This window comes from Capra hircus, chromosome 24 (assembly GCF_001704415.2).
Source record: "Capra hircus breed San Clemente chromosome 24, ASM170441v1, whole genome shotgun sequence".
NCBI classification, from domain to species: domain Eukaryota; kingdom Metazoa; phylum Chordata; class Mammalia; order Artiodactyla; family Bovidae; genus Capra; species Capra hircus.
The window spans coordinates 35,384,074-35,400,866 of record NC_030831.1 but is presented as its reverse complement, the minus strand read 5'-3'; the positions used below and the strand labels follow the sequence as shown (position 1 = coordinate 35,400,866).

Below are 16,793 nucleotides of genomic sequence, written 5' to 3'. Positions count from 1 at the left end.
GGCGTCCCACAGCCCCCACTCACCCACTCTCCCCAACACATCACAATGCCTGAACACAATTTTAGTTGCTAATAGCTGGTGTGTGGGGTGGAGAGGGCTGCTACTGGAAGGACCTGGGCAGAAGTCAGGGATGCTGTTACAAACCCTATAAGGCACAGAATAGCCCCCTGCAGCAAAACATCACATGGCTGAAAGGAAACGGAAAGTTAGTCGCACAGTCGTGTCTGACTCTGCGATCCCATGGACTGTAACCCGCCAAGTCCTCTGTCCATGGAATTCTCCAGGCAATAGTACTGGGGTGGGTTGCCATTCCCTTCTCCAGGGGATCTTCCCAACCCAGGGCTGGAACGTGGGTCTCCTGCACTGCAGGCAGATTCTTTACCAACTGAGCTACTGGGGAAGCCCTCACATGGCTGAAAATGTCAACAATACCAAGGCTGAGAGACCCTGCTCTATATAGTTGATACAAACAAGAATAGACATTTCAAGTATAAAAAGCCTTATTATGCAAATCTTAAACATATTTCATATTCTTTTTATACCAATTACTATTATGCTTATTTAGGACAGTTTTTATTACATAGTATAAACAAAGAAGCTACAGAATTCATGCTAGGAATTCAGAAATGATCTAGCTTAGTAGTTTTACTCCATTTTTTAAACCAGAATATCTTATCCCCCTCACATGAAATCTTAATAAGAACCCCAATATATAAGACACATAAAACATGCAGCTGCTCTAATTGAAGCAGCAATAGAAAACCCAGAATTATAACCTATCCCAATAACTGCTTGCTCCCATGACTCCCAATGAGGTACCTATTCAGTTGAAAATAACCAATCTAAGCCAACTTTCACATTTTTGAGCAGTGAAACTGAGGCTCAAAGATGGAAATAACCAGGCCACAACTTCAGGTAAGCCTGTGGCAGTCAAGACCAGGACCTACAATTACTGACTTTCTGATGTATTTTTCCTTCCACTGAAATACCTGAAGCCAATACAATATTATTTGGAGGCCTAGCTTAACTTTTTTTCCTTCCTTCTCCCATTTTCTTCCGTTCCATATAATGAGAGACAAATATTTACTTCCTTCCTAGAGATGATTCAATAACATTAAATTTTATTATTTTAAAAATGACACATTACTTTTATAACTGCCAATAAATTCTCTCTTACTGTTCACTAAAAACCAAAGTCAGCTTCTCAGATATGTTAAGTTACAAGCCAGTACTACAGCAATGAAACAACAGCAAAAGCATACCTGAACAACCCAAGGACTGTTAGCAAAAGCCATGATGTCCCTTTCTTCCCAGAAAAAAGCAGAATCAGATCTCTTAATCATTTCAAATTTGCTGAGGAGCTTCATAGCATATACCTTCCTGGTGGATTTATGCCTTACCTTTGAAATGGAAAATAATGAACCTTTCATTAACATTTAAAGATCAGCGTTTACACAAACAATTTACTAAATAATCTAACATTACTGTCTGGCTGTTTTAACGTCTCTTCTGAATTACTCCAGTAAGATCATGTTAAGGCTTTAAATACCGTAAGTAATATTAGGAAAAAAAACTTTATTCCCTATATTATGACATCCCTTCCCTTCTCCACTCTTCTACGGATGCTACTTCTTGTTTAAAAACTTACTATGCCACAGCATTTTAGATGGAGTAGTATCAGGAGTAAAGGCTTCTCTTTTGATGCTTGAAACCTCTTCCCTACCCTGAATGCTTGGGGAAAATATTTCACACTTACTGCTGAATGAGACTCTAGGCTTTCATATCAGTAGGCAAGAAAGTCTAGAGCAATTTAAAGCAAGACTTTTATAAAATCAATACTTTTCCAAAACATCATATGTGAAACAAACAAGTAGATTTTTTAATTTTAAAAAGATTTTTTAATCTCATTAAAATAACGTACCAGTTGAACTTCTCCAAATGCACCTCTACCAATCACCTTCACTACTTCATAATCTTCAGCTTTCATTCGTAAATCTCTAATTTTATTTATTGTGTCTTTATCTGTATGAAAAGAAAAGGTTTATAATTTAAAATCACTGAAGCAGTATAACTAAAACTGCTTATTTATCATTCAAGTTCTTGAGAAACAACAAAAAACAAAGATGTGCATTAAAAATTATTTGATATAGGTAAAATATGAAGTTATAAAAGAGAGAAATGCTCAATGTGCTGAGAATTGTTTTCAACAAATTCTGGAATGACTTCACTCTAGCTGTTGAATAATTTTATTAAAATCTGACCAGAACATTAAAAAAAGAAAAACATATACTACATATATACTGAAGATAATTAGTTCATTAGTTCCTGGTATTTTAAGTATATATCAACTTTGAACCAACGGGCCACAGGTAGATATTTTAGATTAATTAAACAAATCTTTTTATCAAGTCAGTTTTGTTAATCCTTTTAAAAAGATATAATTTAAAATATCAAAGGTAAAATAAACATGCTAAAGAATGACATACTTATTATATTTCTCTATTTGAATGGAGACTTTAAGTTAAAACACACAGTGGGAATCTGCAATTATTTATACAAACCTGTCACACTACAAACTACAATAATTTAAAATCCCCACTGGGTAGATATTCTAATTCCTAATTTGGTCATAGATTAAAATAGGGCTATTTTAATCCACATGGGTCAACATTGGCATGAGATTACATGGAAAAGCTTCACATTTCAGAGTTGTACAAAATACAGGGCAGCTGTTAAGTTCTAGTTACTAATAAAAGCTGCATATAATATCTTGTCTTTCTTCTGAAATGCACAATTTAAACGTGTGTTTGTATACCTTATGGCCTATAAACACATGCAACAGAGAGTAAACTTCCACACAGGAATAATATAAGTACATTTAATTTTAGATCACGTATCTATTGAAAATGCATCAGCAAGATATAAACAATAATCAATTTACTGCAGAAACATTTGTGTTAACCATGCAGTCTCTATAGTAATCACTGTAGATACAGAAATGTAACTTTAAAAACATAGTCTCTGCTTTTATGGATTTCAGATGAAACAGAAACAAACAAACTAATAATAATACCAAAAACTGCAAAAAAGGGAAATAAAGTACAAGCACAGAGTTTGTGGAATAACAAGGATGACACCTAACCTAAGCCTGCCTGAGAGGGAGATAGCGAGAAAAGGCTTTCTGGAGGTGACAGAACCTGAAACAAGGCTTAAGAATTGAAAAAAAAAGAAAAAAGGAGTAGCAGTTAGCTAGTTGGGAAAAAGAAAAGAGAGACTAACAGGCAGATGGGCAAATATTAGCAAAGGCACAGCAGAACTGTTTGCATTGCTGGAGCATCAAGTCTGTGGGAAGGACTTGCAAAGAGAGGCTGGAGAGTCCCAATCTAGTTAATAAGGAGCTTGAACTTTACCTATAGGCCAATAGCTGTAAAATTATTATTTCATCAACAAAAAATATTTTTCACATTAAAGTTTAAAAGCAGTACAATATGAAAAGAGATAAAAGTGCTCTGCTTCAAGAGGATCATGGCAGTGGGTGGTAGCAGAGGAACTGCTTTGTATACCTCTCTACCGCAGCCCTGAAGAGTCCTGTGGGGTCTGCTGGGAACTAGAACCACCACCTGAAAACCACCACTCTGTGCGGGAAGCCATGAAAAGAAAGAGGTATAGAAACAATACAGTCAGATCTGCATTTCAGCTATTCCAGCGACTATGTAAAAGATAAATTCAATAAAGGAAAGGCTGGGGGGTGGGGAGTATTTTAAGAGTACTATAATACTCTAGATGAGAAATAAGGAAGTCATGAACCAGATAATGAGTTATATGATAGCCTATGGAGTTGAGAAAGACCCCTGGCTTTGGTTATACCAAGTTTCGAGCCATAAACAGGATATTAAGTCTGTAGTTTTGGGCCCCGAAAATATGTCTGCTGCAAATTTATGTGGAAGTAGAGATTTCGCTGCTTCTTTTAATTTCTAACAGCACAAGTTACAAAGCTGCTCAACATTACTTGTGATTCAGACAATATTAGTTGTCAAAATGACTTCATTACATTTCAGTTTTGCAAAGAAGTGCTGTTTTGCCTTGTAATTTTAGGTTAAAGCAAAAACTAATGTCCAAAGTCAGTGTTCAGTGGTAATTCAATGACAGTTGGGAGTGGTTCTCTTCATCAAGAAAAATCTTCATTTTGGTCAGTTCTTCCTACCATGCAAAATACCCCAGACTGGGTGGCTTAGACAGACATTCATTTTCTCCTAGTTCTAGAGACTCAAAGGCCAAGATCAGGGGCCAGGAAGTTTGGTTTCTGGGGAGATTTCTCTTTCTGGCTTGCTGGCATCCAGCATCTCTCTGCGTGCTCACAGGACATCTTGTGTGCTGTGCAGGTGAGGACACTAACCCTGTCACCAATTCCATTTTATCAGAGTCCCACCTTTATGATCTCATTCAACCTGAACTGCCTCTTGTTTGGCCCTATCTCCAAATACAGTTATACCGAGGAGCTAGGGATTCAACAGACAGATTTGGGGGACAAAAATCCATAAACAATCACAATGAAATATTACCACTGCTAAGACACTGACTTGCTGCATGCAAAGATAAATGGAAATATTCAGCTTCAATTACTGTCAAAAATGTACAGAATTGGTAATGTGTAAGTCCATGAGACTGAATGAGGTTTACCACTGATACTGTGGCTCAGTAACACATGATAGATCCAAATACTTTCCAAAAAGTACTTGCTGCTTTCTACAAACTACAGGCTTTAAACATCTTGTGTTTTCACAAGATCTGTTAGTTCAACTAAGCCATTTTCTGCACCATACCTAATTTTAACTACCATCCCTTGTCACACATCTCATCACTCAATTATCTTGCTTTTAAATTGACTATTGCTGCTGCTCCCAACAGTCTTGATGCTTTGAGCAACTACTGTTCTTGCCAAGAAGCTAATAGTTTTCGGGAAGTTATTCTCCCTATACATATTTGCTCTGCTGCTGCAAACACGATCAGCAAACAGCTTTCTCTGTGTGGCTAACAAATAAGCCACTTGTAAACTTACATAAGGTCATAACATCATTTTTCTTCCTTCATTTTGTAAAGAAAATTCTGCTGTGATGGGATATTCTCTTTTAAATTTTCTGGGCTTTTCTTACTGTTACTTTCCTGTGAGTTGGGAATGTTACGGTGAGTGCTTATTCTGCTCCTGTCAATGCCCACTGCACTCTTTCAGCACAGCCACAGTGTCACTGAGTAGTAACACAATGCTTCACCCTCTAACTTGAAGAAATAACCCACCCTTCACCGCGGTGCAAAATAACAACATTCAAGTCCACGTTTCTTTTCCTTTTTTGTTCTGACATGATGGGCATGCACTGACAATGGGAAAAAAATAAAATGCTGTGGTATGGTGATACACATGGAATGCTACTGAGTTAGAACTGCAGCACTGTGATTTACAGTGCTGAGCAATGGTGTGAAGCAGTAAAGAGGCCATGTGTGATTTCCGTCACAACTACTCAACTTTTCAACTTGTGCTGTAGCAGATAAGTAATCTGGAGAAGGCAATGGCACCCCACTCCAGTACTCTTGCCTGGAAAAATCCCATGGATGGGGGAGCCTGGTGGGCTGCAGTCCATGGGGTCGCCAAGAGTTGGACACGACTGAGTGACTTCACTCTCACTTTTCACTTTCATGTATTGGAGAAGGAAATGGCAACCCACTCCGGCATTCTTGCCTGGAGAATCCCACGGACAGGGGAGCCTGGTGGGCTGCTGTCTATGGGGTCGCACAGAGTCAGACACGACTGAAGTGACTTAGCAGCAGCAGATAAGTAATCATAGACAACACAGAAAAGAATGAGCATAGCTATGTCTCAATAAAACTTTAGTTACAGACACAGAAATCCATATAATTTTCATGTATCATGAAATACTATTAATCTTTTGATGTTCTATAAATTATTTTTAAAAATATAAAAACCATTTATAGCTCATAAGCCATTCAAAAACAGATGGTGCACCAGATTTGGCCTGTGGGCTATAGCTTGCCAACCCCGGCTCCAATGGAAACCCAGCCCCCTGACCCCACTTGCCCACCAGCTCTACAGTGGTGCCCTTTACACTCCATGTGCTCACCCTCCAGTGGCCCTGGACGCGGGACAGGTGAACCCCACTGCCATCTCTACACACTTACTCAGTTTTGCTTTTCACGTTTAAAAGGTTATATCTCCCACTACCTCTTACTGTCACTGTAATCTATTCACCCCCAGCTCATCACATCTCACTGCTAGATAATTCTGGTTTACTAACCTTCTCTCCAGGATTTTCCTAATTCTTCAGGATTTTAACACACCCACAGATGATACTTCTAATAACCTGGCCTCTCAATACCTTTAACGTCTCTCTTCCAAGGATCTTGTCCTCCACTTTATCTCAGCTGCTCATTTCCACATACTAGATCTTATCAATATCTGTAATTACAGTCCTCCCTTCATTTCAAATCCTACACTCGCTAAGCACTCCCTCAACTTTCCCGCTCATTCCCTCCAACAACTCAACCCCAACAATCCTCAGCTCACCAAGATCTCCGAACCCACTGACCCTATCTGGTTTTACTGTACCTCACTGCACTGAAAGGTTCTCTTTCTTATCTACCCAGCTTAAATTACACAATCAAACATCATAATTACTCGCCTGCATACAACTTTAATGCCTTGGCTCTTTTCTGCCTCATTATAGTTTGGCAAAACCGTAATTTCAGCTAAATCTAACTCTATAGCTAACTTGATGTCAGCACCCATGTAGTTGAATATGTCTGGATAAATACATAAAATCATACTGACAGATCCCACTTTAACTCCATAATCGCAAACATAAAGCATGCCCTTAATTCTGCTTGGCAATCATACATTTCTTTAGTATATTCACTCTTCCACTCTACTAGAGACAATAATTCACATTTTCTTTTGTCTTTTCAAACCTCCCACTGATTCTTGTTCATAGCTAATGACTGTGTTGGCTACTACCCTGAAACAATGAAAACTGTCACAGACTTACCATTAAATATTTATATTATATATTCATATTCAACCACCAGCATGTGCCCTCATATATGTAGTCTCTTCACTTTTACTATCTGAGAAAACTGCTCTTTCACCAATCCCTCTACCAGTGATGTCATCCTCACTAGCTGGAGGACATTGCTCCAGCCATTCTCCCCTCTTTCTGCTGTGTCACTAGCTTTCCCCTTCCTAACAGGATCATATCATGCCATTTTCATTCCCATCTTAAACAAACAAACCTCCTGACACCATTTCTCTTACTAGCTACTGCCCGATTACTCAACCCCACTATGGCAAAATTCCTCAAAATCTGTCTATACTCTATGTCTAAATCCTTCTAATCTGCTCTAAAATCCTTTTGGGGTAGTGTTTGGTCATTACCTTTCTATCAAAACTGCTGGTCAAGGAGTTCCCTGGTGGTCTAGCAGCTAGGATTCAATGCTTACACTGCCAGGGCCCAGGTTCAATCCCTAGTGGGGGAACTGAGCTCCCACAAGCTATGCGGTGTGGTCAAAATTAAAAACAACAACAACAACAAAAGACAGGACTAAACTGCAAGTCACAGGTGACCACCATGTTGCTAAATTCCCAGTCTTCATCTTGATACATTAGTAGTTTCTGACAGTCTGATGACCCCTGTTATACGTACTCGACTTCCAGGGTACTACATTCCTACAACAGTACTAAGGGTAATTTTTTTCCAACATCAAATTATTTCTTCTCAGCTGCTTTTGCTGGTTTCTCCCAGATTTCTTAACACTAAATCTTCTCAAGGCTCAGTCTTTCATGATGCATTCTTCTGTGTTTACACTGACTTATTTGGTGGACTTTGAAAAAGCACTGACATGTCAACCACTCCCAATTTTTTTTCTCTAGTTCAGACCTCTCTCTCTGAAACTTAAGATTTATATATTCAATTGCTTATACATTATATCCACTTAGTTAACAGACACCTCAAATTTAATGTATCTGACTGAAGAGGTGTTCTCACTTCAAACCTCTACCTAGAATTTCAACATGTCAGTTGATGGGTCAGTTTTGCTTGGGGCAAAAACCTAGGGGCATTCTTGACTCCTGTTTTATCTTACACTCTACATCCTATCTGGCTGACTCTGCTTTTGAAATATATCCGGAACCTGATAACTTCTCACGCTCTACACTGCTACCATGCTGGACCGAGTCACCATCAGGTCTTCTCTGGACTACTGCAATCGCTGCTAAACTGCAATCATTTCTTAACTGATTTCTGGTGTCTATCCCTGCCTCTCAATAGTCTGTTCTTAGGGGCAGTACTGTTACAACACAAGTCAGATCATGTCACTCCTCTGCTCAGGACTCTCTAAGGTCTTGCCATCTTACCCAGAGCAAAAGTCAAAGATCTTACGATGGCCTACAAGACTCTACATGACCTGTGCTCCCCATTTCCTTCATTCTTTGACATCATCCTACTATTCTCTCCCTTGCTTAACCCTCTCCAGCTGCAGTGGCTTCCCTGCTGCTATCCAAACATGCCAGGTACACTTCTTATGGCCTTTGCATTGGCTGTTCCTCTGTATGCCATTTTCTATCCTTAAGCATCCATATGGCTAACCCTCTCAACTACTTCAACTCTTTTCTCAAATACCACCACTGAGTGAACCCTATCCCAGTAACTGTACTTAAAACTGAAGAGTTCTTAGAACTCCCAAGCCCTTTTTCCCCAAAGTAAACATTAATCTGTTTCTTATGAAATTTAATACTAGCAAAATGATAAAATTGCTAAGCCCTTATTACTTCTAAGACCAATAAGCAGGAATGTGTGACCACCAGATCCTTTTAACAATTTGTGACTGTCAACTGTGTTCAGCCAGGTGACGCTGGCAGAAAGTTAAAATTCAGAGAAGTATGAACTCAGAGTGGAGAAGGAAATGGCAACCCACTCCAGTATTCTTGCCGAGAGAATCCTGTGGACAGAGAAGCCTGGTGGGCTGCTGTCCATAGGGTCGCACAGAGTCGGACACAACTGAAGCAATTTAGCGTGCATGCATGCATTGGAGAAGGAAATGGCAGCCCACTTCAGTATTCTTGCCTGAAGAATCCCAGGGACAGGGGAGCCTGGTGGGCTGCCATCTAAGGGGTCGCACAGAGTCGGACACAACTGAAGTGACTTAGCAGCAGCAGAAGCAGTATGAATTCAGAGAAGCACGGGTAGCGAGGATGAAATGGACAAACTGAGTCACAAGAAACCACCGTAAGTTTTGATAGGCCACAAATTAGCCAAACATCTCTAAATAAACACATCAAAAGATGAGCGCAGAAAGATTGAAAATTTATAGTTTCAGGGTTATGAAAAATTAAATATTTCAATCACATACAGACTCTTTAACTTTCTAGAAAGCAAACAGATGGTTTTTCTTTAGAGTCTTTTTTTTAAAAATCATACTTTATACACAATAAATTTTACTTCTAGGAATACATATATGTACAAAAGAGTATTACAAAACATTTAACTTGTGTTACTGAATAATAATTACATAGAATGTTGTTCAACATATGATGTTGAGCAGAGATTAAACTGCACATGGTATATGAACTCAATTTTCCAAAAACATAAATATATACTGTTAAATATATATATACACACACACACACACACACACACACACACACAGGAAAAAGCCAGAAGGGAATATACCAAAATAATAACTGCAGTAGTTTCCAAGTATGGTGGGATTGGAGATTATTTTATTCTTCACATTTTCCATTTACTTCAAGTTTTCTATGATTTTGTTGCTTTTTAATGAGAAAAAGATATATTTTGCCTAATTTAGGGTCCTCAATTATAAAGTGCATCATATTTTACGTACCACTATAGATTATAAGACATCCCTAATTATTTTAAAAATGTTTTAAGAAAATATCAGAATAAAGTATGGCAATAAAAACTGTGTACAATGCACTATTTGTCCAATATACTGCCACTCATTGCATAAAGAAATCCAGTACACCTTGCAAACTTCTAGAGTAGTCAAGCAGTCCTAATAAGCTCTAAAATGATCTAAAACATATCTAGAAAATCTACAATGTAAGATTCAATTCCCTTAATCCTGATTTTGTTTCAATACAACAGTTAATAATAATAATAAATTATTCTAAGCCCAAATGTTCAAATAGGATTCAAGCTCCAGGAAGATGGGGCATGTTTTACCAGTGTGCACAGAGGTATACACACACATAAGGAGGAATCTAGTTTGAGAAATAGATCAACAAAAATCAAAACCAAACCCCAAACTCCTCAACACAGCATAAGATGGCTGTTAGATACTATTCTCCAGTCTTTTATTTCTAGATACTCTCCTAAACAATGCTCTGGCAATGCCCAGTTACTTGCAGTTTCCCACACAGAGATGCTGCTTCACATCTCCAGTCCTTTGTAAATGTTGATCACCCATTTAAAATGACTAGCCTAAAAAAATAAATAAATAAATAAAATGACTAGCCTCACTTTATTTGAGCAAGTCACTAAAAGCAAGATCTAATTCTTTATCCACCTCCTCCTCAGCCATTCCTGATCCCCTCAATCTAGGGTGTGTGTGGGTGTGTGGGTGTGTGTGGGTATGTGTGTGTGTGTGTGCGTGTGTGTGTCTGTGTGTCTGGTGTGTGCGTGTTTTGAGCAAGTCACTGCTGCTGCTAAGTCACTTCAGTCGTGTCCGAATCTGTGCGACTCCGTGCGACTCCACAGACAGCAGCCCACCAGGCTCTGCCGTCCCTGGGATTCTCCAGGCAAGAACACTGAAGTGGGCTGCCATTTCCTTCTGCAATGCATGGAAGTGAAAGCAAGTCACTACCAAGCTCTAATTCTTTATCCATCTCCTCAGCCATTCCTGATCCCCTCAATCTGACAGGCTGCCTACCGCGCACATGCATGTGTGTTCCCCTTCCCAACTCTTTGCAACTTCACGGGTGTGTGTGTATGTGTGTGTCCGTCCCCGACTCTTTGCAACACCATGGACTGTTGTGTGGCCCACCAGGCTCCTCTGTCCATGGAATTTGCCAGGCTAACATATCCTACTCCAGGGGATCTTTCTGACCCAGGGATGGAACCCGTGTCTCAAGCATCTCCTGCACTGGCAGGCAGATTCTTTATCATTGCACCCTGCCTTCCTCCTCTGGGACACTGCTATTTCCGTATTGTTTCATCTGTCAACATGGCCTGGAATTGTTTGTATTTCTTCTGTTAGACTGCATATTATCATTTCCTGAAGGGTGGAGACCACACTTCATTCATGAATATGTCCTTGATGTATGCATGTGCTCAATAGACACTTACTGAAACATACAATGATATTATTTACAAATGGCCACACTCACTCACTGCTCTTACCTGTTCAGAGAAAACCTATATGTTCAGGCACATACATGTACTCCAAAATAATAAAAGTATATACTTAAAAAATCAATCTTGGGTTTCTCAAAATGTTAAACAGAACTATATGACTTGAGAATTCCACTTTCAGGCATCTACCCAAGAGAAATGAAAACATATGCCCACATAAAAACTTGTGCACATTCACAGCAGCATTTATTCATAATATCCAAAAAGCAGAAAACAATCCAAATGTTCATCGACTGATGCATGGATAGATAAAATGTGGCATGATCTATAAATGGGGTAGTATTTGGCAATCTGAAAGAATGAAATACATTCTACAACATAGATGAATCCTGAAGAGATCATGCTAAGTCTAAAAATTCAGTCATAAAGGATCACATAGTGTATGAGTCCAGCTATAGGAAATGTCCATATTGGCAAATCTATACAGGCATTCCCTAGGGTTGGGGAACTTGGAGAGGAATGGGAAGTGACTGCTAATGGGTATCGGGTTTCTTTATGAGATGATAAAATGCTCAAAATGTAACTGAAGTAATGACTGCAACAACCTTATAAATGCAGACAAAAACCAATGAACTGTATACTTTAAATGGATCAATCTTCAGTACATAAACTATATCTCAATAAAGTAGTTTTTTAAAAAATCAATCTTGGGTTTGGCAATGATTTTTACAAGCAACACCAAAAGCACAATCCATAGGAGAAATAAATGATAAATAGAGCTTGTCAAAATCAAAAACATTTACTCTGTGAGATAGTATGTAGTCTTCTGAGTCTGGAGATGTAGCTTATTGATGCCTCTCCGCACTGAGCATCTGCTGGACTGGTGATCAGACTCCAAAGAATCAAGTATGGAAAGGAAAAACAGTAACTTTCCAAGGGAGAAGCCTGACAGACACTATATTAAAACAAGTGATAAAGATGAATATTATCACTAATGAATCACAATGATATCATATATACCAAATATAATGTGATGAGAAGCACATGTCATCTCTGTGGTACTCATCCTCAAAACCCATAACCCCTGTGGAACTATGAGAAAACATTGGAAAAAACTAAACTGAGGAAAGTTCTACAAGATACTCGATCAAGAATCTTCAAAACTGTCAAGGTCATAAACATAAACAAGGAAAGCTTGAGAACTCTGACAGACTGGAGACGACTATGGAAAAATGGCAACTAAATAAAATGATATATGCTAGACTGGATTCTGGAACCAAAAAAAAAGGAGATTAGTGCAAAAACTGATATCTAAGTATGCAGTTAATAGTAATATACCAACTTTAATTTCTTAGTTTTGTCAATGTACCACAGCTATAAAAGATGCTAACATTACAGAAAGCTGGATGAAGGGCAGCTGCACGATACTATGTACTATTTTTGCAACTTTTCCATGAGTGTATTCCAACATAAATAATTTATTTTAAAACTAAAGAGAATATTTAACATTTGTATATGAATCTGATTTAGTAATATTTTACTTGTAATAACTTCAAACAAGATCATGTAATACCCTAAATTAGACTGCATACTATATTCAATTTTATGGCTCCACTAAAAAAATTCTAACTTTTATACCACTTTCTGGTATAAAACTGAATTTTGGCAACACATATATCAAAATACAAACTGGACACAACTTTTGACTCAGAAATTCCTGGAATTCACTCCAAAGAAAGGAAGAGCAAGTATACCAAGCTGTATGTACAAAAATGTTAATTACAGCCTAAAACATTGAAAAACTGGGAGGAACCTGAGAACCACCTATTATAGAACCAGTTTTTAAAATCATGGCACATTTATTCATCAGACTATGTGTATTCATTTAAAAATATGTTATCTATATTCATTGGCATAAAAAGACACTCTACAACGTGCTTTTTCACTGAACAAGCTATGGAGAGCTGACAGAAATGTCCTACTGATTTTTATTTGGGCTGTTCTAACTTTCTGCCCAAATGACAATATAATCTATTGATATTCCAAAGTATTTGCAGACCTGATTTTGCCAGACACATTTCTTTAAGTATTAGATTATGCTCCTGAAGATTGTTAGTTTTAAAATATCCTAACTTCTCTCCAATATACCTCACCAATCTCTTCCTCAGATTGCCGGAGGTTAAGGGTGTTCTTATTTTAACCTACATTTCTTGAAATATTAATGCATTTGTTCATCTATTAACTGCTCATTGGTCATTCTAATTTTTTCTTCTTTATACTACATTTTCAATTACTTTGTCCATTTTTATAGTTTCTGGTTTTCTTATGGACTGGAAGGATCTCTTCAAACATTAGGAATATAATTCTTTTACATATGTTGTCATTTTTTCCAGTTTTCTTTATAAAGTTTTGAAATGACAAAATCTGTCAATGTTTACTTTAGTTTCTGGCCCTGTTACCTTGCTTTAAAAAAAAAATTAAAAAGTCAATCTCTACTAGAAGATTATACACATAGTACTTATAATTTCACCTAGTACTTTTTCATCTTTACATTGGTTTAAGCTGTAGAGACAATTTCATTTTCCTTGCATATATAATTTAATAAGCAGAAAAGTATCATGATTTTAACAAGTTTAAAAAATAAGTATTTTACATTTTGAAGCATGCCTGAGTAATGAAATATTAAGACTTTAAGATGGGGGAAAGAGGGACAAACTTTGTGATGATCATCACTGCCTGTTTACATATATATAAATATCTAATTAAGTGTATAATCCATGAAATGTTGTTTTGGAAAGGAATTTAAGTAGCCACTAAAGAAAAGATAAACTCCATTAAAATACTGTACAGTAGGTTACTAAATACAATTACTTGGAAAAATAAAAACTTGAGAAAATAAAAATAAAAACATCTTTTTACAATAATGCATGTAATTTAGCCTTTAGTGCAGTGATTTAATACAATAACAGAACCAATTGAAAGGGGATACCTCTTGCTTTCTCTAATAATCAGTGATGTTGAGCACCTTCTCATGTGCTTTTTGGCCCTCTTTATGTCTCCTTTGGAGAAATGTCTATTTAGGTCTTATGTCCATTTTTTGATTGGGTTGTTTGTCTATATTTTCAAAAATTAATCCCTTTTTAGTAGCAATGTTTGCAAATATTTTCTCCCAGTCCAGTGGCTGTCCTTTTGTTTTATGGTTTCCTTTGCCATGCAAAAGCTTTTAAGTTTAATTAGGCCCCATTTTATTCATTTTTGTTTTTATTTCCATTAATCTAGGAAGCAGAAAGTCCAAAAAATAAATTATTGCTATGATTCATGTCAAAGAATGTTCTGCCTATGCTTACCTCTAAGAGTTTTATACTATCTAGTCTTACATTTAGGTCTTTAATTCATTTTCAGTTTATTATTTTATATGGTATTAGAAAATGTTCTGCAGTCCCATTTTCCCAGCACCACTTACAGCAGAGATTGTCTTTTCTCCATTGTATATTCTTGCCTCCTTTGTCGCAGACTAATTTACCATAATTGCACAGGTTTATTTCTGGGCTTTCTATACTGTTCCACTGATCTATGTCTGTTTCATACCAGTACCATACTGTTTTGATTAGTACAACTTTGTAGTATAGTCTGAAGTCAAGGAGCTTGATTCCTCCAGCTCTGTTCTTTCTCAAGCTTGCTTTGGCTATTCAGGGTCTTTGTGCTTCCATATAAGTTAAAAATATTTTGTACTAAGTCTCTGAAAAATACTGCTGATCCATAAACTGCCTTGGGTAGGATGGCCATTTTAACAATACTGATTCTTCCAATACAAGAACACATATTTTTCCATTCTGCTTGTGTCATCTTCAATTACTTTCATCAGTACCTTAGAGTTTTCAGAGTACAGGTCCTTTGCCTGCAGGTTTATCCCTAAGTATTTTTTTTTTTTTGATGCTATGCTATATTGGAGTGTTTCCTTAATTTTTATTTCTGATATTTCACTTTTAGTGTATATACACAACAGATTTCTGCATATTAATTTTGTATCCAGCAACATAATTCATTGATGAATTCAAGTAGTTTTCTGGTAGCATCTTCAGGATTTTCTGTCTATAGCACATCATTTGCAAATAGTGACAGTTTTACCTTTTTCCAATTTGGATTCCTTTTACCACTTTTTTTCTCTGACTGCTGTGGCTACGAGTTCCAAAACTATGTTGAACAGAAATGGCCAAGAGTGAGCAGCCTTGTTACTCATCTCAGAAGAAATGCATTCAGATTTATACCATTAAGTATGATGTTAAGGTTTGGTAATATATGGCCTTTATTATGTTGAGGTATGTTCTTTCTATGCTCACTTTGAAGAGCTTTTATTACAAGTGGATACTGAGTTTTATCAGAAGTTTTCTCTATATCTATAGAGATGATCATGTTTTTTACTCTTCAATTTGCTAATGTGGTATATCACGCTGATTGATTTCCAGATATTGCAATATCTCTGCATTCCTGGAATGAGCCCCACTTGATCATGGTATATCATCCTTTTACTTCATTGCTAGAATTGGTTTGCTAGTATTTCGCTGAGCATTTTTCCAGCTACGTTCATCAGTGATAGTGACTATGATTTTCTTTTTCTGTGATATCTTTCTCTGGTTTTGGTATCAGGGTGATGGTGGCCTCACAGAATGAGTTTGGAAGTATTCCTTCCTCTGCAAAATTTTGGAATAGTTTTAGAAGGATAGGTATTAACTGGTCTCCAAACGTTTGGCAGAATTCACCTGTGAAGCCACCTTGTCCTGGACTTTTGTTTGTTGGCAGTTTTTAAATTACTGATTAAATTTCAGTGCTGGTAACTGGTCTATTTGTATTTTCTATTTCTTCTTGGTTCAGTCTTCGAAAACTGTGCTTTTCTAAGAATCTGTCCATGTCTTCTGGGTTGTCCATTTTACTGGTGTACAGTTGCTCATGAAAAGTGAAAGTCACTCAGTCGTGTCCAACTCTTTGAGACCTCATGGACTATACAGTACATAGAATTCTCTAGGCCAGAATACTGGAGTGGGTAGCCTTTCCCTTCTCCAGGGGATCTTCCCAACTCAGGGATCAAACCCAGGTCTCCTGCATTACAGGCAGATTCTTTACCAGCTAAGCTACAAGGGAAGTCCAAGGATACTGGAGTGGGTAGCTCATCCCTTCTCCAGGCAATCTTCCTGACCCAGGGATTAAACTGGGGTCTCCTACACTGCAGGTGGATTCTTTACCAACTAAGCTATCAGGAAAACTCATAGTAATCTCTAAGATTCTTTGTACTTCTGTGGTGTTGGTTTTAATTTCTCCTTTTTCATTTCTGATTGATTTGGGCCCTCTCCCTTTTTTTCTTAATGAGTCTAGCTAAAGGTTTATCAATTTTGTTTATCTTTTCAAAGAATCAGCTTTTAG

The 16,793-nt window shown here is 37.4% G+C and overlaps 1 protein-coding gene across 1 annotated transcript in view; it reads right to left on the bottom strand.

Annotated features, from left to right (window-relative positions):
* ROCK1 (Rho associated coiled-coil containing protein kinase 1) overlaps window positions 1–16,793 on the bottom strand; it is a 127,393-nt gene that overhangs the window by 67,144 nt on the left and 43,456 nt on the right. The window contains exons 3-4 of the mRNA XM_005697060.3: window positions 1,922–2,022; window positions 1,263–1,400 (exon numbers count right to left, since the gene is read on the bottom strand). Coding sequence (XP_005697117.2) covers window positions 1,263–1,400; window positions 1,922–2,022 — 239 coding nt within the window. The remainder of the gene's footprint in view (window positions 1–1,262; window positions 1,401–1,921; window positions 2,023–16,793) is intronic.